Here is a 19643-nt window from a genome sequence, read left to right as displayed (position 1 = left end):
CATTTATGTATCTGGAGAGAGTATCTAAATTATGGCTTACCTACTCCCTGCAGTGGTAAAAAGAATGATTAAATCACCTCATTGGAGAAGACAATAATGCTTCAAAAAGTTGAAGGCAGTAGGACAAGAGGAAGACTCCCATGAGACAGATTGACTCAATAAAGGAAGCCACATTCATCCATTTTCATTAACCTGATAGGACGTTTTGGAGGTCATTAATTCATAGGGTTGCCATAAGCCAGAAGTGACTTGATGGCACATAACACATACTCACACAATCTAAAAGTGATGGGTTGAAAGATGCACATTTTATCTTATCGCTGAAAAAATGTGCATCACTCCTGTTCAGGTGTGAACGTGACCTGGAAATACTGGGAATGGAAGCATTCCTCTCTTGCTGCTTCTTTCAAATGCATGAAGTGATTGAAACTACTCCAATAGCAAATTGGGAATTCAAAATAGGCCTGGAATCACATTCACATCACATGACTGGCATGTGTTGCATAATCAGCCCACGCCACGCAATGTTTCACTTATGATCCGGCTTTGTAATTTTACTTGACTGTAGTGGTTTAAGCAAGAAATGCTGGCTGCTGAGGCCAACCAGATGGTGGCATTCTCTACACTCTTTTTTTGGTTAGTGTCTGTCAGAGATGGCAGTCCAGGCAGGATTGCAGTGCAGAGAATAAGAAAGTAGTAGCTGCCGCTGTACTTGCCCCCAGATTGTCCTACTTGCAAAAAAAAAGACAGGCACAACATTATCTTTATAATACCAAGGATTCATTCACATGATTACTAGCTTTTGATTAGTGTGTGTGCATGTGTGTGTGTAAATTGCCATCTAGTCACAACTGACTTATGGCGACCCTTGCTGAGGCTTTCAAGGCAAGTGAGCAGCAGAAGTGGTTTGCTGGTGCCTTCCTCTGCAGAGTCTTCCTTGGTGGTCTCCCATCCAAGTACGAACCCTGCTTAGCTTCCAAGATCTGACGAGATTCCCTCCTTGTTTAGCTAGTAGGTCATACAAATACTATATCCTGAAACCTAGATTGGTACAACCTGTTCCCCACAAGCAATTAATTAACAGCAGTTAATTAATTAATTAATTGATTGATTAATTGATTAAGCAATTAATTGACAGCCAGTGAATATCTTTTAATATAAGTAAAATATGTACACTGTTATCTTCCACAGCAATTATATTCTATACCACTTCAAGTTTGCCAAGTTTTCAAAGGCAACCCCAAGTAGATTGTATGACAGTAATCTGATGTGGTTGTGATCAGAGAGAGTATGGATAATCGTGGCCATATCTCACTTTATCATTTTAACAATTCAGAGGAGATCCTTTTAGAACACAAGTGAAATAGTTCTGAAGAAGTGGAAACATAGATTAGAGCCCCCCTACTAGCAGAGGAACCTCATTTCTATTATTCTTACAGAAATAAAAATGCTGTTCAGTAATGGAAAAGGTTGAATAAATTCCCATGAGAAACGCAAAACAAAATTCTCACAAGATAAAGCCCCAGTGGCATTTTTGTCAAGAAATGACACGGAATAACATTTTGTTAACTTTTATTTTATAAAGAACAGAGCTAAAAAGGACATGAAATGAAAGTTCAAACTTTCTACATTAAATGACAAGTAGTAGTTCTCAGCCTGACAGCTAACATTTCTTTTGACACAAATGCAATTTGGTTTTTTTCCCCTCTTCATTATGGAGAATGTTTGGGAAAATCAACATTTTATTTGGCTCCTAATTTTTAGTGGTCACTGATCACCTTGCATTTTGCTACCTTTTAATACTGTAGGAAAATTTTTATACTTGGAAACAGTTAGCACCTGGAGACAATTTCAGTCTTGCACTCATGCTATTTCTTTCTATCAAGAACTTATTCACAAGACCAAAGAGCATATCATTAATGGTAAAAAGGTCATATGAAGGCTACATCCTCAACACAGATCAGCCCTTATATGACTTCTTCCTCAAAAGCAAAATGAGATCCCAATCCAAATTAAAATGTAGAATTGGAAGCAATCAAGCAATTACCAGCCTTAGCCTTTCTACAAAAGCCTGGGCTGAGTAGTCATCATGTGAATCTGTGGTTTTCTCTGCCAGGCAGGCTTGGGCTTGAAGCAACAGTCCTTATATCATTCACTCACCTTAAGCAAACTACAACTGAGGATGAAAATAAAAGCAGCTAAATTATGTGCTCAGGGATCTTGTCAATCTTTAGTACTGAAATATAGCAGAGAAAGCAGACCGCAATTCCCATTAAACCTAATAAAAGGTGGAGTATAGCTGTTGTGAAGAAACACACAATAACTAAATCTCCCTAAACTCTGTCCAGAGAACTTGGAGGGGGAAAGATAAAAATAACCAATATAATAAAACTACTGGAGGCAAAATTGCTCTTTTCTGTGACTGAACTGAGCTAATGGAAGAAGAAGAAAGGTGAAATTTCACCTCCTTCCCCCTCACCATTGCAGCCTCCCAACTTACATGGTTGTTACTCCATACAGGTTCCACAGCTTTGGGAATAAATTTTCCTGGCATTGGAAAATACTATTGCGGGACATGATCCTTGTTCTGGATCCATTGCAGACTGAACTGCTTAGTATAACAACTAAATACCAACTATGGTTGTTGTGGGTTTTCCGGGCTGTATTGCCGTGGTCTTGGCATTGTAGTTCCTGACGTTTCGCCAGCAGCTGTGGCTGGCATCTTCAGCGGTGAAGCACCAAAAGACAGAGATCTCTCAGTGTCACAGTGTGGAAAAGATGTAGGTCATTTGTATCTACTCAGGAGGGGTGGGGTTGAGCTGAGTCATCCTGTAAGAGTTTCCCAGGGTGTGGAATGCTAATGGCGGGAGGCTTCACTGTGTCCTGAGGAGGTTCTTTTGCATATGGATTGGTACTTGATGTGCTAATCTTCTCTGCAGGGCTATTGTCGGGGATAGAATGTTTTGTTAGCCTGGTGTTTTTCAGAACTGGAAACCATGCTCTGTTCATTCTTAAGGTTTCTTCTTTCCTGTTGAAGTTTTGCTTATGCTTGTGAATTTCAATGGCTTCCCTGTGCAGTCTGACAAAGTAGTTGGAAGTGTTGTCCAGTATTTTGGTGTCCTGGAATAAGATACTGTGCCCTGTTTGCGTTAGGCTATGTTCAGCCTAAGACGGATATGTGAGCCGCACTTTCTCAATGAGGAAATTAATCATCTAAACCACGCACTTCAGGCAAATGGCTACTCCAGAAATGAAATCCGAAGAGCAATCAAACCCAGGATGAATCAAACAACCAAGGAAAAACAGTCTCCTACAGGAAAAGTGTTTTTGCCATATATCAAAGGAATTACTGATCAGATGGGAAAGCTTATGAAAAAGCATAACCTTCAAGCAGTATTCAGACCCACCCGAAAAATACAACAGATGCTACGATCAGCAAAAGACAGTAGAGACCCCCTCACCTCTGCAGGAGTATACCGTATAGCCTGCAGCTGTGGACAAGTTTACATCGGGACCACAAAGCGTAGCATCCAGACAAGAATAAAAGAACATGAAAGACACTGCAGACTTGGACAACCTGAAAAATCAGCAGTGGCTGAACATAGCCTAACGCAAACAGGGCACAGTATCTTATTCCAGGACACCAAAATACTGGACAACACTTCCAACTACTTTGTCAGACTGCACAGGGAAGCCATTGAAATTCACAAGCATAAGCAAAACTTCAACAGGAAAGAAGAAACCTTAAGAATGAACAGAGCATGGTTTCCAGTTCTGAAAAACACCAGGCTAACAAAACATTCTATCCCCGACAATAGCCCTGCAGAGAAGATTAGCACATCAAGTACCAATCCATATGCAAAAGAACCTCCTCAGGACACAGTGAAGCCTCCCGCCATTAGCATTCCACACCCTGGGAAACTCTTACAGGATGACTCAGCTCAACCCCACCCCTCCTGAGTAGATACAAATGACCTACATCTTTTCCACACTGTGACACTGAGAGATCTCTGTCTTTTGGTGCTTCACCTCTGAAGATGCCAGCCACAGCTGCTGGCGAAACGTCAGGAACTACAATGCCAAGACCACGGCAATACAGCCCGGAAAACCCACAACAACCATTGTTCTCCGGCCGTGAAAGCCTTCGACAATACATTAAATACCAACTGGTGTAATTTCAAGATAAGCCAGCATAATACCCCACTGACACCAAGCTGGTATAAACTTGGTGTTAGTGTAGCTATGTCTAAGGGCCAGAAACTATAGGTGTTGACAACATATGGGGGTGGGGGGTGGGGGAGGAGCAATTAGTTAGTACCATAAATTATCTCAGATTCTATGGTGCCAGCATAATACTACACTAGCAGACACACTGGTATCAATATAAACACTCTCATTGAACTCAAAGTAGGTGAAAAATAAAATCATCTGCTTGCCTTCCTACATGTTTATGATGCCATGTGTAGCTCCAGATACTAACAATGCAATCTTCTGCACAGTTACTACAGTCTACAAGGAATTATTTCAATGAGATTAGGTGGGAATAACTCTGAATAGTACTGCATTGTTACACACACAACAGAGCAAGACTTTAGTGATGAAAAGGTACTTCAGACAAAAAGGGAGCCAAAGATGAAACCCTGTACCTAGTGATACTTATTTTTTTTATCATAATTGTCATCCAACCAGAGCTTCCCAAAGTAGCTCATAATTAAATTAAAACAACTCAGTGTAATTATATTCATTTAATTGCTTCCCTTGCCCTGGATTTAGCCCAAAGCCCTTGTTGCCCTAGATAAATGTATGTATCACATTTGTATCTAAGCTTTCCAAAAAGGAGTTCAGGATACCATATCTCTTTTTGGTACGTATCTCATTCCATCCAGTGATGGACCCATTCAACTTTCCTGACAGAGGCCTGAGATTTTCAAACCAGGTTTTCATTGTCTAAGCACTCTATCTGCTATGCCGTTCTTGATATAAAATCCTAAAATTGCAAGTAATGAAAGTTGGACAGCCTTTATTTTTGTTATCTTCATCTCACCAAACACACACAGCTTGTTAAGATAAAGGAGGCATCAAGCAAGATCTTACATACGTACTGGCAGAGACACACGAGTGCCAATGCTTTCAAAATACACCTCAAAGTAACCACAGAAAATACTTAAATCTTTAATTGCACTTAAAACCTATTGAAATCTCAATGGGATAATTTGGTTGGAACTAAGAACTTACATTAACTTGAATTACATTCATGTGTTAATAGCTAATGCAGAAGCATTACTTAGAACAGGGTAACTGTTATTTCTAGAGAAACCTATTGTCTTAAAAATAGGAATCTCAGGTCCACTGGAGGGGGTGAGGGATAGAGATGGGCACAAGCCTGAAATACGAACCAAAATTAAGCACGAATCAGGCCGGTTCATGATTCGCAAACCACGGTTCGTCAGATCCCATTTCTGACGAACTGCCACAAACTTCAGGCTGGTTCGTTTGGTTCATTTTTTGGTTCGTCACTGCAGACAGCCTGGTGCCAATCAATCAGTTTTCTAGGCAACAGGGGATGGACTTCCTGCAGACCTTCTGCTGACCCAGAAGTGAACTTCTGCTGGCCCAAAAGCGATGATTTTCTGACCTGGATGTGACGTTTTCGTGAACCAAATGAACTGGTTCATGAACCAGGGGCAGGTTTGTGAAAGTTTGTGGTTTGTCAAATCTGATGAACCACGAACCACGTGGTTTGGGTTTTTTTCTGGTTTGTGCCCATCTCTAATGAGGGATCCTCTGTTCCTACCCTCCCCTTCTCACCTGGTTGGTGGGGGGAAAGGTGGGGGAACAGGCCTCCTGGGCATGCTTCTGAGGGGCACAACAATGCCACTCCTGGGAGTGATGTCATTGTGCCACCCTGAGAGCTCTCCCACACTTTGCAGCATGCAGATTTGGGCTGGATCAGGCCTGTTTGGGGCCCAAACTGGCCTGCTGCAAAGCATGTGTATGCTTTTGTGCCTGAGCTATGACATCACTTCCTATTGAAAGAGTAAGGGGACCTGGCAAGTGATTAAGCACATTTAAACTCATACTTGCTCTAAAAATGTTGATGATATAATAACTGAAGCTTAAATTCATTTATTCTACCACTAAGCATAATGTTAGCAAATTAAGAAAACACAATGTAATATCTAAATAACTTAGCTACAAAAATCCTTGGTAGCTCAAATCATAGAAATTAGTTAGCAATGCAATTAAAATTAGGTCCAGTATATAATACTAAAAGTGAACCTTCCATGTACACATCCAAACAATTAAACTGTGTCTATAAATTAACTGTGTATCTAAATTCCACACATAACTACCACATAACTACTCATAGTTTTATAATACAACTTTGTCAGACAGTTATATGCCACTGGTAATCTCACTTGCCTGAGAATAAGTATATATTTTTCCTAGCAAACAGCTATGAACTTAAATGTATTAAATACACCAAATTAATATATTTAAATTCATATTGGTGAATTTCTGTGCCACCTTTCTGTCCTCAGAAAGGCCCTCAAGGAGAATCACACAACAGTGTAATACAGTTTACAATTAAAAAGCACAATTACAATTCAAAAATTGAAACTGTATTAAAAATAAAACCAAAGGACCAACAGAGTTAAAAAAGAACTGGAGGGGATAAAAGATTCCTAGTTCTCCTCAAAAGCCCAATAAAATTAACTGGCTTTCAAAAGACCAAGAGAGGGGTTGCTTGAGACGCCGATAGCAAAAAGAAGGCCCACAATTAAAATGCCTAGTCCTTGGACCCAAGAGCCTGGCTTCAGTATTCTGAGGCACCTATCAATAATTCTCAATAAGGAAGGGTTTACACAGGAACAGGTTGCTCCCTTAAATATCTTGAACACCCAAACCAGAACGCTGTCCAATAGTCACAGATGTATTTATGGCAGCAGCTGCATTTTGCCACCCGTACTGTCTTCTGATAGATTCAGGCCTGCTTTTCAACTACAATAGACATGAAAGCATTTTTAAAAATTGAATTTGCATTAGCATTTTTTTCTTCCTGTTATCAGCATTGTTTCAACATTATTTGCGACATAATGCTGGACATGTTTTTACCAGCTATAGCAGGGTTCCAGTTCTGCACTTCTAACCACAAACAGAATATTTATAACTTGCAAGACTTTTAGGACAGACCTGTCACAGCATGGTGCCGCAAATCATTGCGCGCCCCCCCCACACACCCTGAAAAGGGACAAAGAATTGAAAGCAAAACAGAACTGTATCAACAAAGAGAATGACATCAACAACCACAGCACTACACCTCATCTTGTTTTAGGAAAAAATGCAACAGATCAGATGTTGATGCTAAGGACAACAGTGCCAATAAAACCATGGAAGGTCAGGTGCTTACCATATTGATTGATGACACTGGGCCAATGCTGTTCACGTAAATGTCAACATCGATGACAGTTGGTTTCACTGTGAAGGAAACAAAGGGGTATTTTAACAGTGCCCCAAAGACAGTATGAAGCATCATGTTCAACATATTTGTATTTATGTAATTGTAATCTTTTATCAGTTTGGAAATAAACACAAGACTTCTCAATTTATAGAAAGGGATAACTAAGGGGGGACATGATAAGGGTTTATAAAATTACAAACAAGAAACATAAGGACTTCTGAGAGTCACTTCATCGTCCTCTGATTCCCTTTCCCCACACTATTTCCTCCTCTCTTCCTGAAGTCCCTATATCCTCTCCCCTTTCCCTGCTTCCTTGTCTCCTTCCCTCTCACCAACCAGTCGTTCTTTTATCTGCCCCTACTCTTCATCTTTATTTATTATTTATTTACTTCATGTATATCCCACTTTTCTCCCCAAAGGGGACCCAAACCATCTTACACCATCTCTTTGCCCCCATTTCTTCCTCCCAACAACACTGTGAGGTAGATTTCGCTGAGAGAGAGTGACTGGCCCAAGGTCACCCAACAACTCTCCATGGCAGAGTGAGGATTTGAATCCAGGTCTCCCAGATCTTAGTCTGACACTTCACCACACTGGCTCCCCTATTTCCTTCCTTCCTTCCACCTGAGAGCCTCTCCCTGGGAAAAGTCTGGCTAAGTTGCAAAAGTTGTGAGGTAGCAAGTTGCTTAAGTGAGTTATGTGGTGGCCACTGTCAGGCGTGGAGGCAGCCACTGGGCTCAGATATGGCATCAAGTCACCCTGGTAGCTACTGCCAGACTTGGGAGAGTCACACAGATTGCACAACAGCAGTTTGCCCAGTGAATACTGCTGGATCTGGACCTGATGAGTCCTCTCTCCAGGTCAGGAGGTAAGAAAGCTGAGATGGACTTGTCCATCTCTGGTCCATCTCTGGGAGGCAAAATCTTCCACCTCCTGCATTTTACTAAAAGAAATAAAGGTTTGAAAACTGGCAATATTGTTGTGGTTGCCCAGCAACACCCGCAATAGCAGCTGCGATCTCAGAAAACATTTATTTCTTAAGGGTACAGGTGCTGCTTCCACTACTTAATGTTTTTTTTTTAATTTAATGGGTTTTTAATCCCCCAATGTATTTTTTAGATCTCATAATCTTCTGCAAACCTGGGGCCTTCATGGTTCTAATCTCTGGATTTAAGTATCCACGGATGGGGCCATGATGAACATTATGTATACAGGTACAAACACAAAATGAACTTGCCAGAGCAGTCATTCCCATTCCTTCTGCCTTTACTTCCTCCTCTCTCCTCATCCCATCTCTCACTTTCCCTCTCTCTTTCTCTTAGTCTTTCACACTCTTATTCTCCCTCCCTCAATGACTGTCACACACACTCACTCTCTTTCACTTTCTCTATCTCCCACCCATCACTCTTTCTCTCTCTTTCTCCCATCCCCAATGCCTGTTAGTCTTTCTCTCATTCTTTGTCTCCCCACAACCTCTGCTATCACTCTCTTTCCTTCTCCGTCCACCAATGCCTACTATCACACATAATTATTCTCTCTCTCTTTCTCTTTCTCTCTGGAGAGGAAGCAATGGCAGGGATGATAGCAGCAGTTTCTTCTCCCCCCTAGCTTGCAGTGCCACTGCCAGAGACATGGCAACAGTTCCTCCTCTTTCCTCCACCTACAGCACTGCCACTAAAGAGGAAGTGGTGGCAGGAATGAGAATAGCAGTTCCTTCTTCCCTCACCCACAATGTCACTGCTACAGAGGGCCTGGAGGTGACAATGATGTTGGTTAATCCTCCTCCCCCGCCCCCATCCACAGTGCTGCTGCTGGGAAGGAAACAATGATGGGGAAGGCAATGGGTCCTCTTACTCCCACCCACAACACCACCACCAGCTCTCCCTCACACAGTGTCATTGTTGTGGAAAGGCATCACTGGCAGTTCTTTGCAGGTGCAGTTACTTTTCTTGAGGTTTAAGCCTCCTTTCTCCATTTTGGTTAAGTTTTTAGATTTTTCTGCAATGTTGGAGATTCCCCCCAGGTTTGCGGGAAAATCTCCCTCCTCTCCACCTAGCCCCAATCTGCTGGTTTAAGTGTCTGCAGAGGAAGCCAAGCTGAAAATTAGATGTATTGCTGATTGATAAATGAGATGATGTAAGCAGAGAGAGAGAGAAGTTTTTCTCCCTCTCCCATAATCCTGAAATTAGGGACAGTGTAACGAACTTGACTGGCAAGAGATTTAGGACGGACAAAACCAGAATAAAGTACTTCTTTACTCAATGAGTAAGTAAACTATGGAATTCACTATAGCCACTAGCACAGATGGATTTAAATAGATTTATTGAGGAGAGGGATTAAAGTGTTTGTCTATGTCCAGAGACAGTAAACCTAAGAGACAAGCTCAGGAAAAGGTATCAACCTCTATGCCGTTTGTTGATCCTCCAGGGTAACTGATGTGTAAAACAAGAAGCTGGACTAAATGAACCATCAGCAGGGCATAGATCATATATATTTCCAAGTCCCCTTACACACACACACACACACACACACACACACACACACACACACACGTCTACGTCTACATGTATACGTATGTATGTATGTAAATATGTATATAATTTTATTAAAAAACATAATATACAGAACATATAACATCAAAGAAAACTGGCAAAGGAAAAGATTGACAATGCCACTGTAATAAAAGGGAGTCACATACCATGCTCCGACTATTAGGAGTGTTGAACCAGTTCTTAACCCCATCAGAGAAACAATTAATGCCATACCCTCAGCTAAAAGTCCAGTCCTGAGAGTGTACATTAGATGGAATAATCTCATTCTCAGCAAAATATTGCAATATCAGTAGCCAGGTACTTATAAAACTGCTGTTAATATCATCACAGGAATGACGTTTCAGACCATCAGTGATCTTTCCCATCACAAATTGTGTCCATAATTTATCAAACCATAGCTCTAGAGTAGGTGCTTCCTTGGCTTTCCAAGTAGAAGCTAACTTTGCCACCATTAATAAAATAGAAATCATAACCTTCTTACCCTTATTCAGGGAAAAGTCAGACCACAAATCTAGCAGGGCAAGAGCCTGGGTAGGATGGATAACCTGGCCTGCTATTCTACCAATCGTAGCTAAGACATCTTGCCAGAAACCTTGGATGATGGGACAATCTCATCAGCTGAGTCAGAATGTGCTAACTTGGCCACATCCCTTCCAACACAATGGATTAAGACCTTTGTTTATCTTATGTAACCTAGAGGGAGTGTAGTACCACCTGATCTGCATCTTAAAAACTTGAAGCTGAATAGTAAAAATCTTTGAGGAATGAGCACCCGGGGTCCAACCCTGGTGCCATTCTGTAAGTGAGAGTTTCCTACCAAAGTCTAGTTCCCATTTCTCCAGCACGATTGTCTGGCCTTCCGTGAAGACTTTTATGAGGATACTATAAATAGAGACTAAAAGTCCTCTTGAGCCCCTATCATAATTCTTACAAATAGTCTCAAAATCTGAAAGCTGGAACAATAAGCAACCTTTACTTTTAAGGGTTTCTATTAGAGATGGGCACGAACCGCATTACGAACTTTGAAATCCCACAAAAATGGCGATCGCGCGATCGTGATCCAGCAGTTCGTGATTGTCCGCGGCCAATGAACCAGCGTTCAGAAGAGGCCTGGTTCAGTGCGTTCGGCCACGGTTCAGGAAGCCAGACAGTCAGGCACCAGCAATCAAATTCCCTGGCAACGGAGCCGGGGGAATGCCTGAACTCTGTCTGCGCTCCTTCTGTCGCCCTGGAAACCCAAATCAAAGCCCAGCTTACCTTGAACGGCAGGTCTTCCTTCCAACCACGGAGCTGCAAAGCGGTTACAATTTGGGAGAAGACACCCAGCGGAGGGAGGGGGAAGGAGGTGTCCTGTAGCCATGGGCACTCCAATCTCATCCCTGCAAACCCTGAGAGGCAGCTCTGATGGCCAAACACAGACTTCCTGTGTTGCTCAATGGGACCTGTGCTTATAAACAGCCGTGGGATCCCAGGCTGGGTTTACTTTCAGCGAGCAGTGGAGTGGGACAGAGCTCTTGCTTGCCACTTGCTAGGCTTTGGGGAGAGAGACTGAGAGTATAATTCAGCTTGGATTTGGCGGATAGGGATCTATCTCCTCTGATTCCAGGGCTGCTGCCTGGCTCTGGGGCCAAGCTCAGTGGGCACCTCAGCTGAGGGCTCACACAGTATTATTAGTGCCTGATCTGGCCAGGTCTGTGGGAGTGGTGGGCTAGGGCTCTAGTCCCTCCTTCCCTCTGGTGCCAGGGCTGCTGCCAGGCCTGGGGGCCAAGCTCAGTGGGCACCTGGGCTGAGGGCTCACACAGTATTATTAGTGCCTGATCTGGCCAGGTCTGTGGGAGTGGTGGGCTAGGGCTCTAGTCCCTCCCTCCCTCTGGTGCCAGGGCTGCTGCCAGACCCTGGGGCCAAGCTCAGTGGGTACCTCGACTGAAGGCTCACATTAGTGCCTGACCTGTTCAGGTCTGTGGGAGTGGTGGGCTAGGGCTCTAGTCCCTCCCTCCCTCTGGTGCCAGGGCTGCTGCCAGGCCCTGGGGCCAAGCTCAGTGGGCTGAGGGCTCACCAAATGATTCTTATTATTATCTCAATCCTTATCATTTTAATTATGATTCTTATTATTACTATGATTATTCTTAGTCTCTGTGCCTGTTCTGTCCAGGCATCTTGGTGTGCTGGGCTATGGTTGTAGCCCCAGCCTCTGGTTCCAGTGCTGCTGCCAGGCCCTGGGGCCAAGCTCAGTGGGCACCTCAGCTGAGGGCTCACACAGTGTTATTAGTGCCTGATCTGTTTAGGTCTGTGGGAGTGGTGGGCTAGGGCTCTAGTCCCTCCCTCCCTCTGGTGCCAGGGCTGCTGCCAGGCCCTGGGTCCAAGCTCGGTGGTGCGGTGCCATGCCTGTGATGTCCTGGCGCGCAGAGACAAAAACCCAAAGCACCTGGCTTTGACGGCTCTGACTCGGCACCTGAAGAGGCACCACCTGAGCCTGTCTCCCTCCTCACCCAGTAAAACATCCATTGGGGGGAGAAAGGGGGCCACCAGCTCTTCTGAGCGGGGGTCAGTGGAAGGGTCACTTTGCCCTGAGGGTGACACTGGTGGGAGTAGAGCGCTCCGGCAAGCCGCACTCACAGAGGTTGTCCCCTAGGGGTCTCGGACAGTGCCACTTAGAACCTCGAGGCTGATGGTTCAGGAGGTGGCTGCTGCTGCACTGTTCCTCAGTGGGACCCTCGGGTGAGGACCCATGGTGGCTGGGAGATCAGGCCCCCAGTCCGAATGTCATGTCCTCTCCCTCCCACACCTAGAATACCAGTGCGCTCCTCTTTGGCCTGGCGGTTGCAGGCGGATCTTCCCACTTTCCCCCCACATGACAGGTCCTCTCCCTCCCATCCTTTTCAGCAAGGCAGGAAGGTGGGTGATGCTGATGGCAGCCTCCTTTGGGCACTTGCGCAGCAGCTCAGGAACTGTTTCACATATAGTTTAGCCACACGCTGCCCCCATCCATCACAAACGCCGAGCCCTCTGAGCAGGGGGGAATGGGCCGCTTGACTCATGTCCTTCCCGCAAAGGCAGGAAAGTGGCCGATGTCAGCTGCTCCTGCTGCTGCTGTCACATTTCCATCTCCCCCTCTCAGGAACCACTCTGACCCATCCAAGCAATGTCTCCTGTCCTGCCCATCCCCTACTTTCCACAAAGGCAGGATGGTGGATCAGGTCAGGCCCTGCTTCACGAGCGACTATCCTGTTACTGTTCCCTCCTTGGTTACACAGCTTGGTTGCGATCGCGCAGCCAATTGTATTGTATAGGGATACAGTCAGTTGATAATGTGGCGGCTCTCCTGTCAACGGAACTGATAGGACCCCTTTCAGCTGGGTGGGAATGTGTCCCGCAACTCCCGCCCTTTCCATCAAGGCAGGAAAGTGGGTACTGTTGGCTGCCACTGTATTACTCCTCAGTGAGACCCTCGGGTGAGGACCCGTGGCTGCTGGGGGATCTTCCCCCTCCCCCTCCTCATGTCAGACAGAACAAGACAGAGAGACAGATAGAAAGATGTATTGTCGAAGGCTTTCATGGCCGGAGAACGATGGTTTTTGTGGGTTTTCCGGGCTGTATTGCCGTGGTCTTGGCATTGTAGTTCCTGACGTTTCGCCAGCAGCTGTGGCTGGCATCTTCAGAGGTGTAGCACCAAAAGACAGAGATCTCTCAGTGAGAGATCTGAGAGATCTGAGACACTGAGAGATCTCTGTCTTTTGGTGCTACACCTCTGAAGATGCCAGCCACAGCTGCTGGCGAAACGTCAGGAACTACAATGCCAAGACCACGGCAATACAGCCCGGAAAACCCACAAAAAGATAGAAAGATGTATTGAAAAACAAAACCATTGGAAAAAGATGGACACACAAGACTATATATGGATGATGATAGAGAAAGGAATATAGAAAACAATATAGTTATAGAAAGAGGAAAAAAGACAGCTAGAGATGGAAAGAAATAATAAAGGACAGATATATACGTAGAAATAGAGGGATTCAGATAAATAGTGGTGGAATCACATAGGAAGAGAAAGAGAGAGATAGAAAGTTGCAAATAGACAGTGAGAGGGAGAAACAGATAGAAAGGGGCACACAGATATCAACCGTTCTAGAAGTAGAAATAGAATGCGAATGCATCAAGGAGATATAGAATTGAACAGAACATGCCACATCCATGGAGAAAAGGATTGCAAATCAAAAACAAAAAGAGACAAACAGTATCAGTATAATGAAAAGGACACTAGAATGTATGCACAAACATTAGAGAATGAATGTTAACAGTTAGAGAATGGTATATGGTTGGAGAACTGTATGTAGAGACAGAGATTCCCGGCCCCTCAGCACCGGGAATACCAGCGCGCTCCTCTTTGGCCTGGCAGTTGCGGGGGGATCTTCCCACTTACCCCCCACATGACAAGTCCTCTCCCTCCCATCATTTCCGGCAAGGCAGGAAGGTGGGTACTGTTGGCTGCCGCCGCTGCTGCACTGTTCCTCAGTGGGACCCTCGGGTGAGGACCCACAGTTGCTGAGGGATCTTCCCCCTCTCCCTCCTCATGATGACATATCCTCTCCCTCCCATCCTTTCTGGCAAGGCGGGAAGGTGGGTACTATCAGCTGCTGTTGATATTTTCCTTAGTGTGACTCCAAGGTGAAGACCCACAGTTGCTGGGGGATCAGGCCCCCGTCCGAATGTCATGTCCTCTCCCACCCACGCCAGGAATACCAGTGTGCTCCTCCTTGGCCTGGCGGGCAGGCACATGGGCAGTTCCACCGGCGAGCGGCCAGACCCCCCCTGCCCCCTGAGGGGAGGTGGCTCATCGCTGCCTCCCTGTGCCTGCCAGGACCAGCAGCCACCGGCATCAACCATGTTCCTGCCATCGCTGGGAATACCAGCGTGCTCCTTTTTGGCCTGGCGGGTGGGCACATAGGGGGTGCCACCGGCGAGCGGCCAGACTCCCTGCCCCCTGAGGGGAGGCGGCTCGTCACCGCCTCCCCGTGCCCACCAGCTCCGGCAGCCACCGCCAGTACCCACCTTCCTACATCGCTGGGAATACCAACATGCTCCTTTTTGGCCTGGCGGGCAGGCACATGGGGGGTGCCACCGGTGAGCAGCCAGACCCCCCACCCCCTGAGGGGAGGTGGCTCGTTGCCGCCTCCCCATGCCCGGCAGGTCTGGCTGCCGGCACTGGTACCCACCTTCCTACATCGCTGGGAATACCAGCGTGCTCCTTTTTGGCCTGGCGGGCAGGCACATGGGGGGTGCCGGCCAACGTCAACCAGTGGCTCTAATTGTATCGAGTGGGAATTTCCTGGGGGCCTTGGATTGGAGAGGGTATAACTTCAAGACCCCTTTTGCAATCTTGTCCAAACTTGGGTGATGGTTGTAGGAGAGCCTGCAAAAGACTCCCCGGGAATATGGGTTCTCTAAGAGCCAAAACACACGTTAAGAAAAACCTAGGTTCAGCACGTGTTCTCTTACCTCAAGGTTTGCTGGGATCTGTAGGCGTCCTGGAAGCTTAAAGTTTAGCATTTACAGAGCAGCAAAAAGGGAAAGGGAAATACAGGCGCCTGTATTTTAAGCTTTAAGCTTCCAGGACGCCTTTAAGCTTCCAGGACGCTTACAGATCCTTTAAGCTTCCAGGACTTTAAGCTTCCAGGACCCCTACAGATCTTTAAGCTTCCAGGACGCCTACTTTAAGCTTCCAGGACTCCTACAGATCCCGGCAAACCTTGAGGTAAGAGAACACGTGCTGAACCTAGGTTTTTCTTAACGTGTGTTTTGGCTCTAAGTGCCACAGGGGCCATCCCGTGCCCAATGAACCGCAAATCGCGAACCAGTTCAGCAACGTAAAATGTTTGTTGCAGTTCGCCACCTCGGGATCATCGTCGGCACCGAACCACGAACCGCTGGTTCGTTAAATTTTTTTGGTTCATGCCCATGTCTAGTTCCTATCCTATCCCTGACCTGAAAATATCTAAACCATTTAATCGTAATATTACCTTTTACTTCTGCCATAGCTCTATTAATTATTTTCTCATTACACACCCAGTCTATAGGGCGTGAAAACCCAGCAGGGATCCATTCCTTAATGATGGACTTAAATGGCATTAAGAGACATCCGTCCATTATGGATAAAGGCATTAATGGTAAGACTACTTGGACTAGATCTTTTTTCATATGGTCCCAAATCAAAGAACAATTATAAGATGCCAACCTGAGTCAGTCTACGTGCCAGTTTAAGCCACCAAAGTTCTTGAAGCAAGAATGTGGCCGAAAAGGTTTACTCTACAGATATCCATTTCTCAGGGGAATTCCCATGGAGCATCTTTATCATCTGAGCTAAATTGGCAGCATAATAGTACCCTTTAAGGTCAGGGAAACCCATGCCCCCATCAGATAAAGCCCTGCACAAAGTCTTAAAGGGAACTCTGGGTTTTCTATCAGACCACAGAAAGTTAGTAAGAACCTTTTGCTCTCCCTTTAGTGATCAATCTGTGAGGGTTATTGGAAGTATGCAAAATAAAAATATAAAATTTGGTAGCAATTTTTTTTTCTGACCATGATAGACTTAATGTATTCCACCCTGTTATCTGCATACAGATTTCCTTATATTTCTTATCAAAATTATATTTAATCAATAATTTCAAATCTAAGGATATAAAAACACATAGATACCACCATACTTTCTCCACCCAAGCAAACTTACAGACAGATTTTAAATTGGCAGACAGTAGATGGTTTCAAGTTAAGAGGGTATATCTCTGACTTGCTCTGATTTATTGCTAAGCCAGATATTTGGCTGAAAGTCTGAAGGTTAGAGTACAAGGTTTGTAGGGAATCCTCTGATTTCATTAGATAAAGGACCATATCATTGGCATATAAGGAGATTTTATGTTCCATGTGACCCATCTCAACCCCAGCGATGTTCAGATCCTGTCTAATTAATTCCACCAGGGGTTCTGTTGATAGAGCAAAGAGCAGTGGGGATAATGGGTATCCCTGTCTAGTGCCCCTATTGATAGGAAAAGGTTCCAAGTTGAGATTATTGGCTCTAACCAAGGCCATTGAGGAGCCTTGATTGCCCTCCGGAAAACATCTCCAAATCCCATTTTAAAAAGCAAGGCGAATAGGTATTCTGACGGCAAAGAATCAAATATCTTCTCCATATCCAATCCTAGAACTATTGCTTCCTGTTTTGTATAATTGCAATAGCTAATTATATCCAAAGTCCTACAGATGTTATCGGTAATATTTCTTTTTGGGATAAAGCCTGTTTGATCCTCTTTCACATATTCCTTAATTATCAATTTGATCCTATTAGCCAGTTTTGATGTAAAAAATCTTATAATCTTGATTTAACAGGGCTATGAGCCTGTAAGAAGATGCTCCCTGGCCCTGCTCACTTGGCCAGCACAAAGGGGGAAGAAGCACATACCCCTATCATGCCGCCAAAGGAGGAGCCATGGGAAGCACTGAAGTTGAGCTCAGTAAAAACCACCTGATAGGAGGTGATTTTTACTGAGCTCAGTTTTAGTGCATCTTGCAGCTTCTCTGTTGCACCAGAAAATGACATCATTTTCCAGCACAATGGGGGAGTATGCTTTACACACACAAGGGAGATAATACCCCACTGCCCTTCCCCCAGCCTCTTGCACCTCCACTTTGTTCTTTGGGGCCCTGGGCAACCTAGTTCTGTTAAAAGAAAACAGTATATATTAGCTTTGATGAAGACAAGGCCACACAGAAGGCCTACTTAATAAATGGTAATTTTACCTACTAGACAAAGTGAGAGGAAACCTTTTACTGGACAGGTTGCTAGCAAAAGCCAAACAAAGTAAGAAAGTGAACCACATCTTGTTAAAATGCTGAATTCCAGGACCTCCTAGTATGGCAAACCAGGAGGGCCAATACTCCACAATATATTATTTGTAATATATGGTCATATGAGTTGCCACCTAGTAGTCAAGTGGCAGAGACCTTTGTTTAAAAGTCTAACTAGGCATGCTCCTGGGGAAGGTGGGACTCCCCTCCAGATGGATGGCTTGTTGAAGCATGCTATCCTGTGACTCAAATAAAGCAGAGTAATACCTTTGTTTATCCCTGCTGGACACAGAATATAGTGTGAAAGATAAGAGAATAGTCTCATAATTATTTCTATATACTGTGACCTCCTCCAACTTCCCTTAAAATGGAAGTGAAGAAAAGGAAAACATGCACAGGCAATTAGTTCAATGTATCTGTTCTAGTAGGGCAGCATAACTTAAGGTTGGCAACTGGAGGCGGTGGGGCGGGGGGAGTATGTCCTGATCCTTTAATAGAAGTGAGATTGGGCAACTGAAGCTTTTTATGGCATGAAATTAAACAGCATCACCTGATAATGGACTGCAGATCAAAGTGATATTAGAGGGATAGCTAGAAGGGCCAGGTTCAAAACTGGCAACCAAAAATGTTATATTCATATTTTAATGCCTTATCTGTATCTACTAAGCCGCAGATGGGTTTTGTTACGTACCAATATGTGATTGTTCAGTCATGTTGTCTGAACAGGAAGGATACTGTTCATACTAGCTCAGTAAAATCTGACAGGCAGCTTGCAAATGGATATCCAGATGGATCAGACAAAAATAGTTCAAAAGGGCTGTCACCAACCATGGAATTAGATGTATATCATAGGTAGAGGAATGATTAAAGGTTGTCAAGGGATGTATTAGCCTTCTCGAATCAACTTGTTTGAAACTGTTCTCAAACACAGGGTGGTTTTGTTCCATAAAAGAGCAGAAAAATTGTATCCAAATTTCAACACTGCCAGGCTGGCATCTGGTAGTACCAAATGGAAATATGGAACGCTGTCTAATTGTTTGTCACATACCATGTAATATCCAGCATCTTGGTGTTAATTAAGAAAGTCATTGACAAAAATAATGAAAACATGAATGAAGGTTACCCATGGTTATCTGGAATGCTGGCATATTCTTCTAACAATTTCCACTCTGCAAAACAAATCTCATTGCAGTAAATCACAGGAATAAATGCAGTTTCCATTTATTCCAGTACAAACCTGCAGACCCTCCCCTCCTGGATTTGACAGTATTACACTTTCCAATTTACATTATTTTTCATAGCATTTAGTAAATTATATAAAGATGACTAGGATTTTGATATAACTGTTCTGTTTAATTGGAAGCCATTAGGGATGAAGGAAAGATGCCTGATGAATTTCTTTTCCCCTCCTTTGGTTTTCAAATTTCATCTAAGCAGCAACAAGCTGATAAATGTATGTGTGATCACCATAACATGTAAAACATTACAGACAATCCTGTCCAGTCCTGCGGAATGCCCTGGCATGAGAGAGATTCATCTTCCCCCATGCCCCACATTCAGTGGTTAGATTGTGGTCTGTGTGGGAATGGATCAAGTCCAGGGCCCCTTCTCAAACTGATAGCTGCAAGGAACAGAAATGTGAGGAGTCTGAGGAGGCCAGTCGCTAGTAGCTTGTGTGACCTAAATGGCAAAAAAGCATGAGGCCACTGCTTTCTTTTTGTCATGCTTGTTCATCTATTGGGCAGAATCCACTTCTGAGTTTTCTCTGGAAGTGATGTCAGTCCTCTCTA

The 19643-nt window shown here is 44.4% G+C and overlaps 1 protein-coding gene across 1 annotated transcript in view; it reads right to left on the bottom strand.

Annotated features, from left to right (window-relative positions):
• Positions 1 to 19643, bottom strand: part of GABRG3 (gamma-aminobutyric acid type A receptor subunit gamma3) — a 523442-nt gene that overhangs the window by 459298 nt on the left and 44501 nt on the right. The window contains exon 3 of the mRNA XM_054974373.1: positions 7412 to 7479. Within this exon, the coding sequence (XP_054830348.1) occupies positions 7412 to 7479 (68 nt within the window). The remainder of the gene's footprint in view (positions 1 to 7411; positions 7480 to 19643) is intronic.

Source organism: Eublepharis macularius, chromosome 3 (assembly GCF_028583425.1).
Source record: "Eublepharis macularius isolate TG4126 chromosome 3, MPM_Emac_v1.0, whole genome shotgun sequence".
Classification (NCBI taxonomy): domain Eukaryota; kingdom Metazoa; phylum Chordata; class Lepidosauria; order Squamata; family Eublepharidae; genus Eublepharis; species Eublepharis macularius.
The sequence above is the reverse complement of the archived record's forward strand: the minus strand, read 5'-3'. Positions and strand labels throughout refer to the sequence as shown.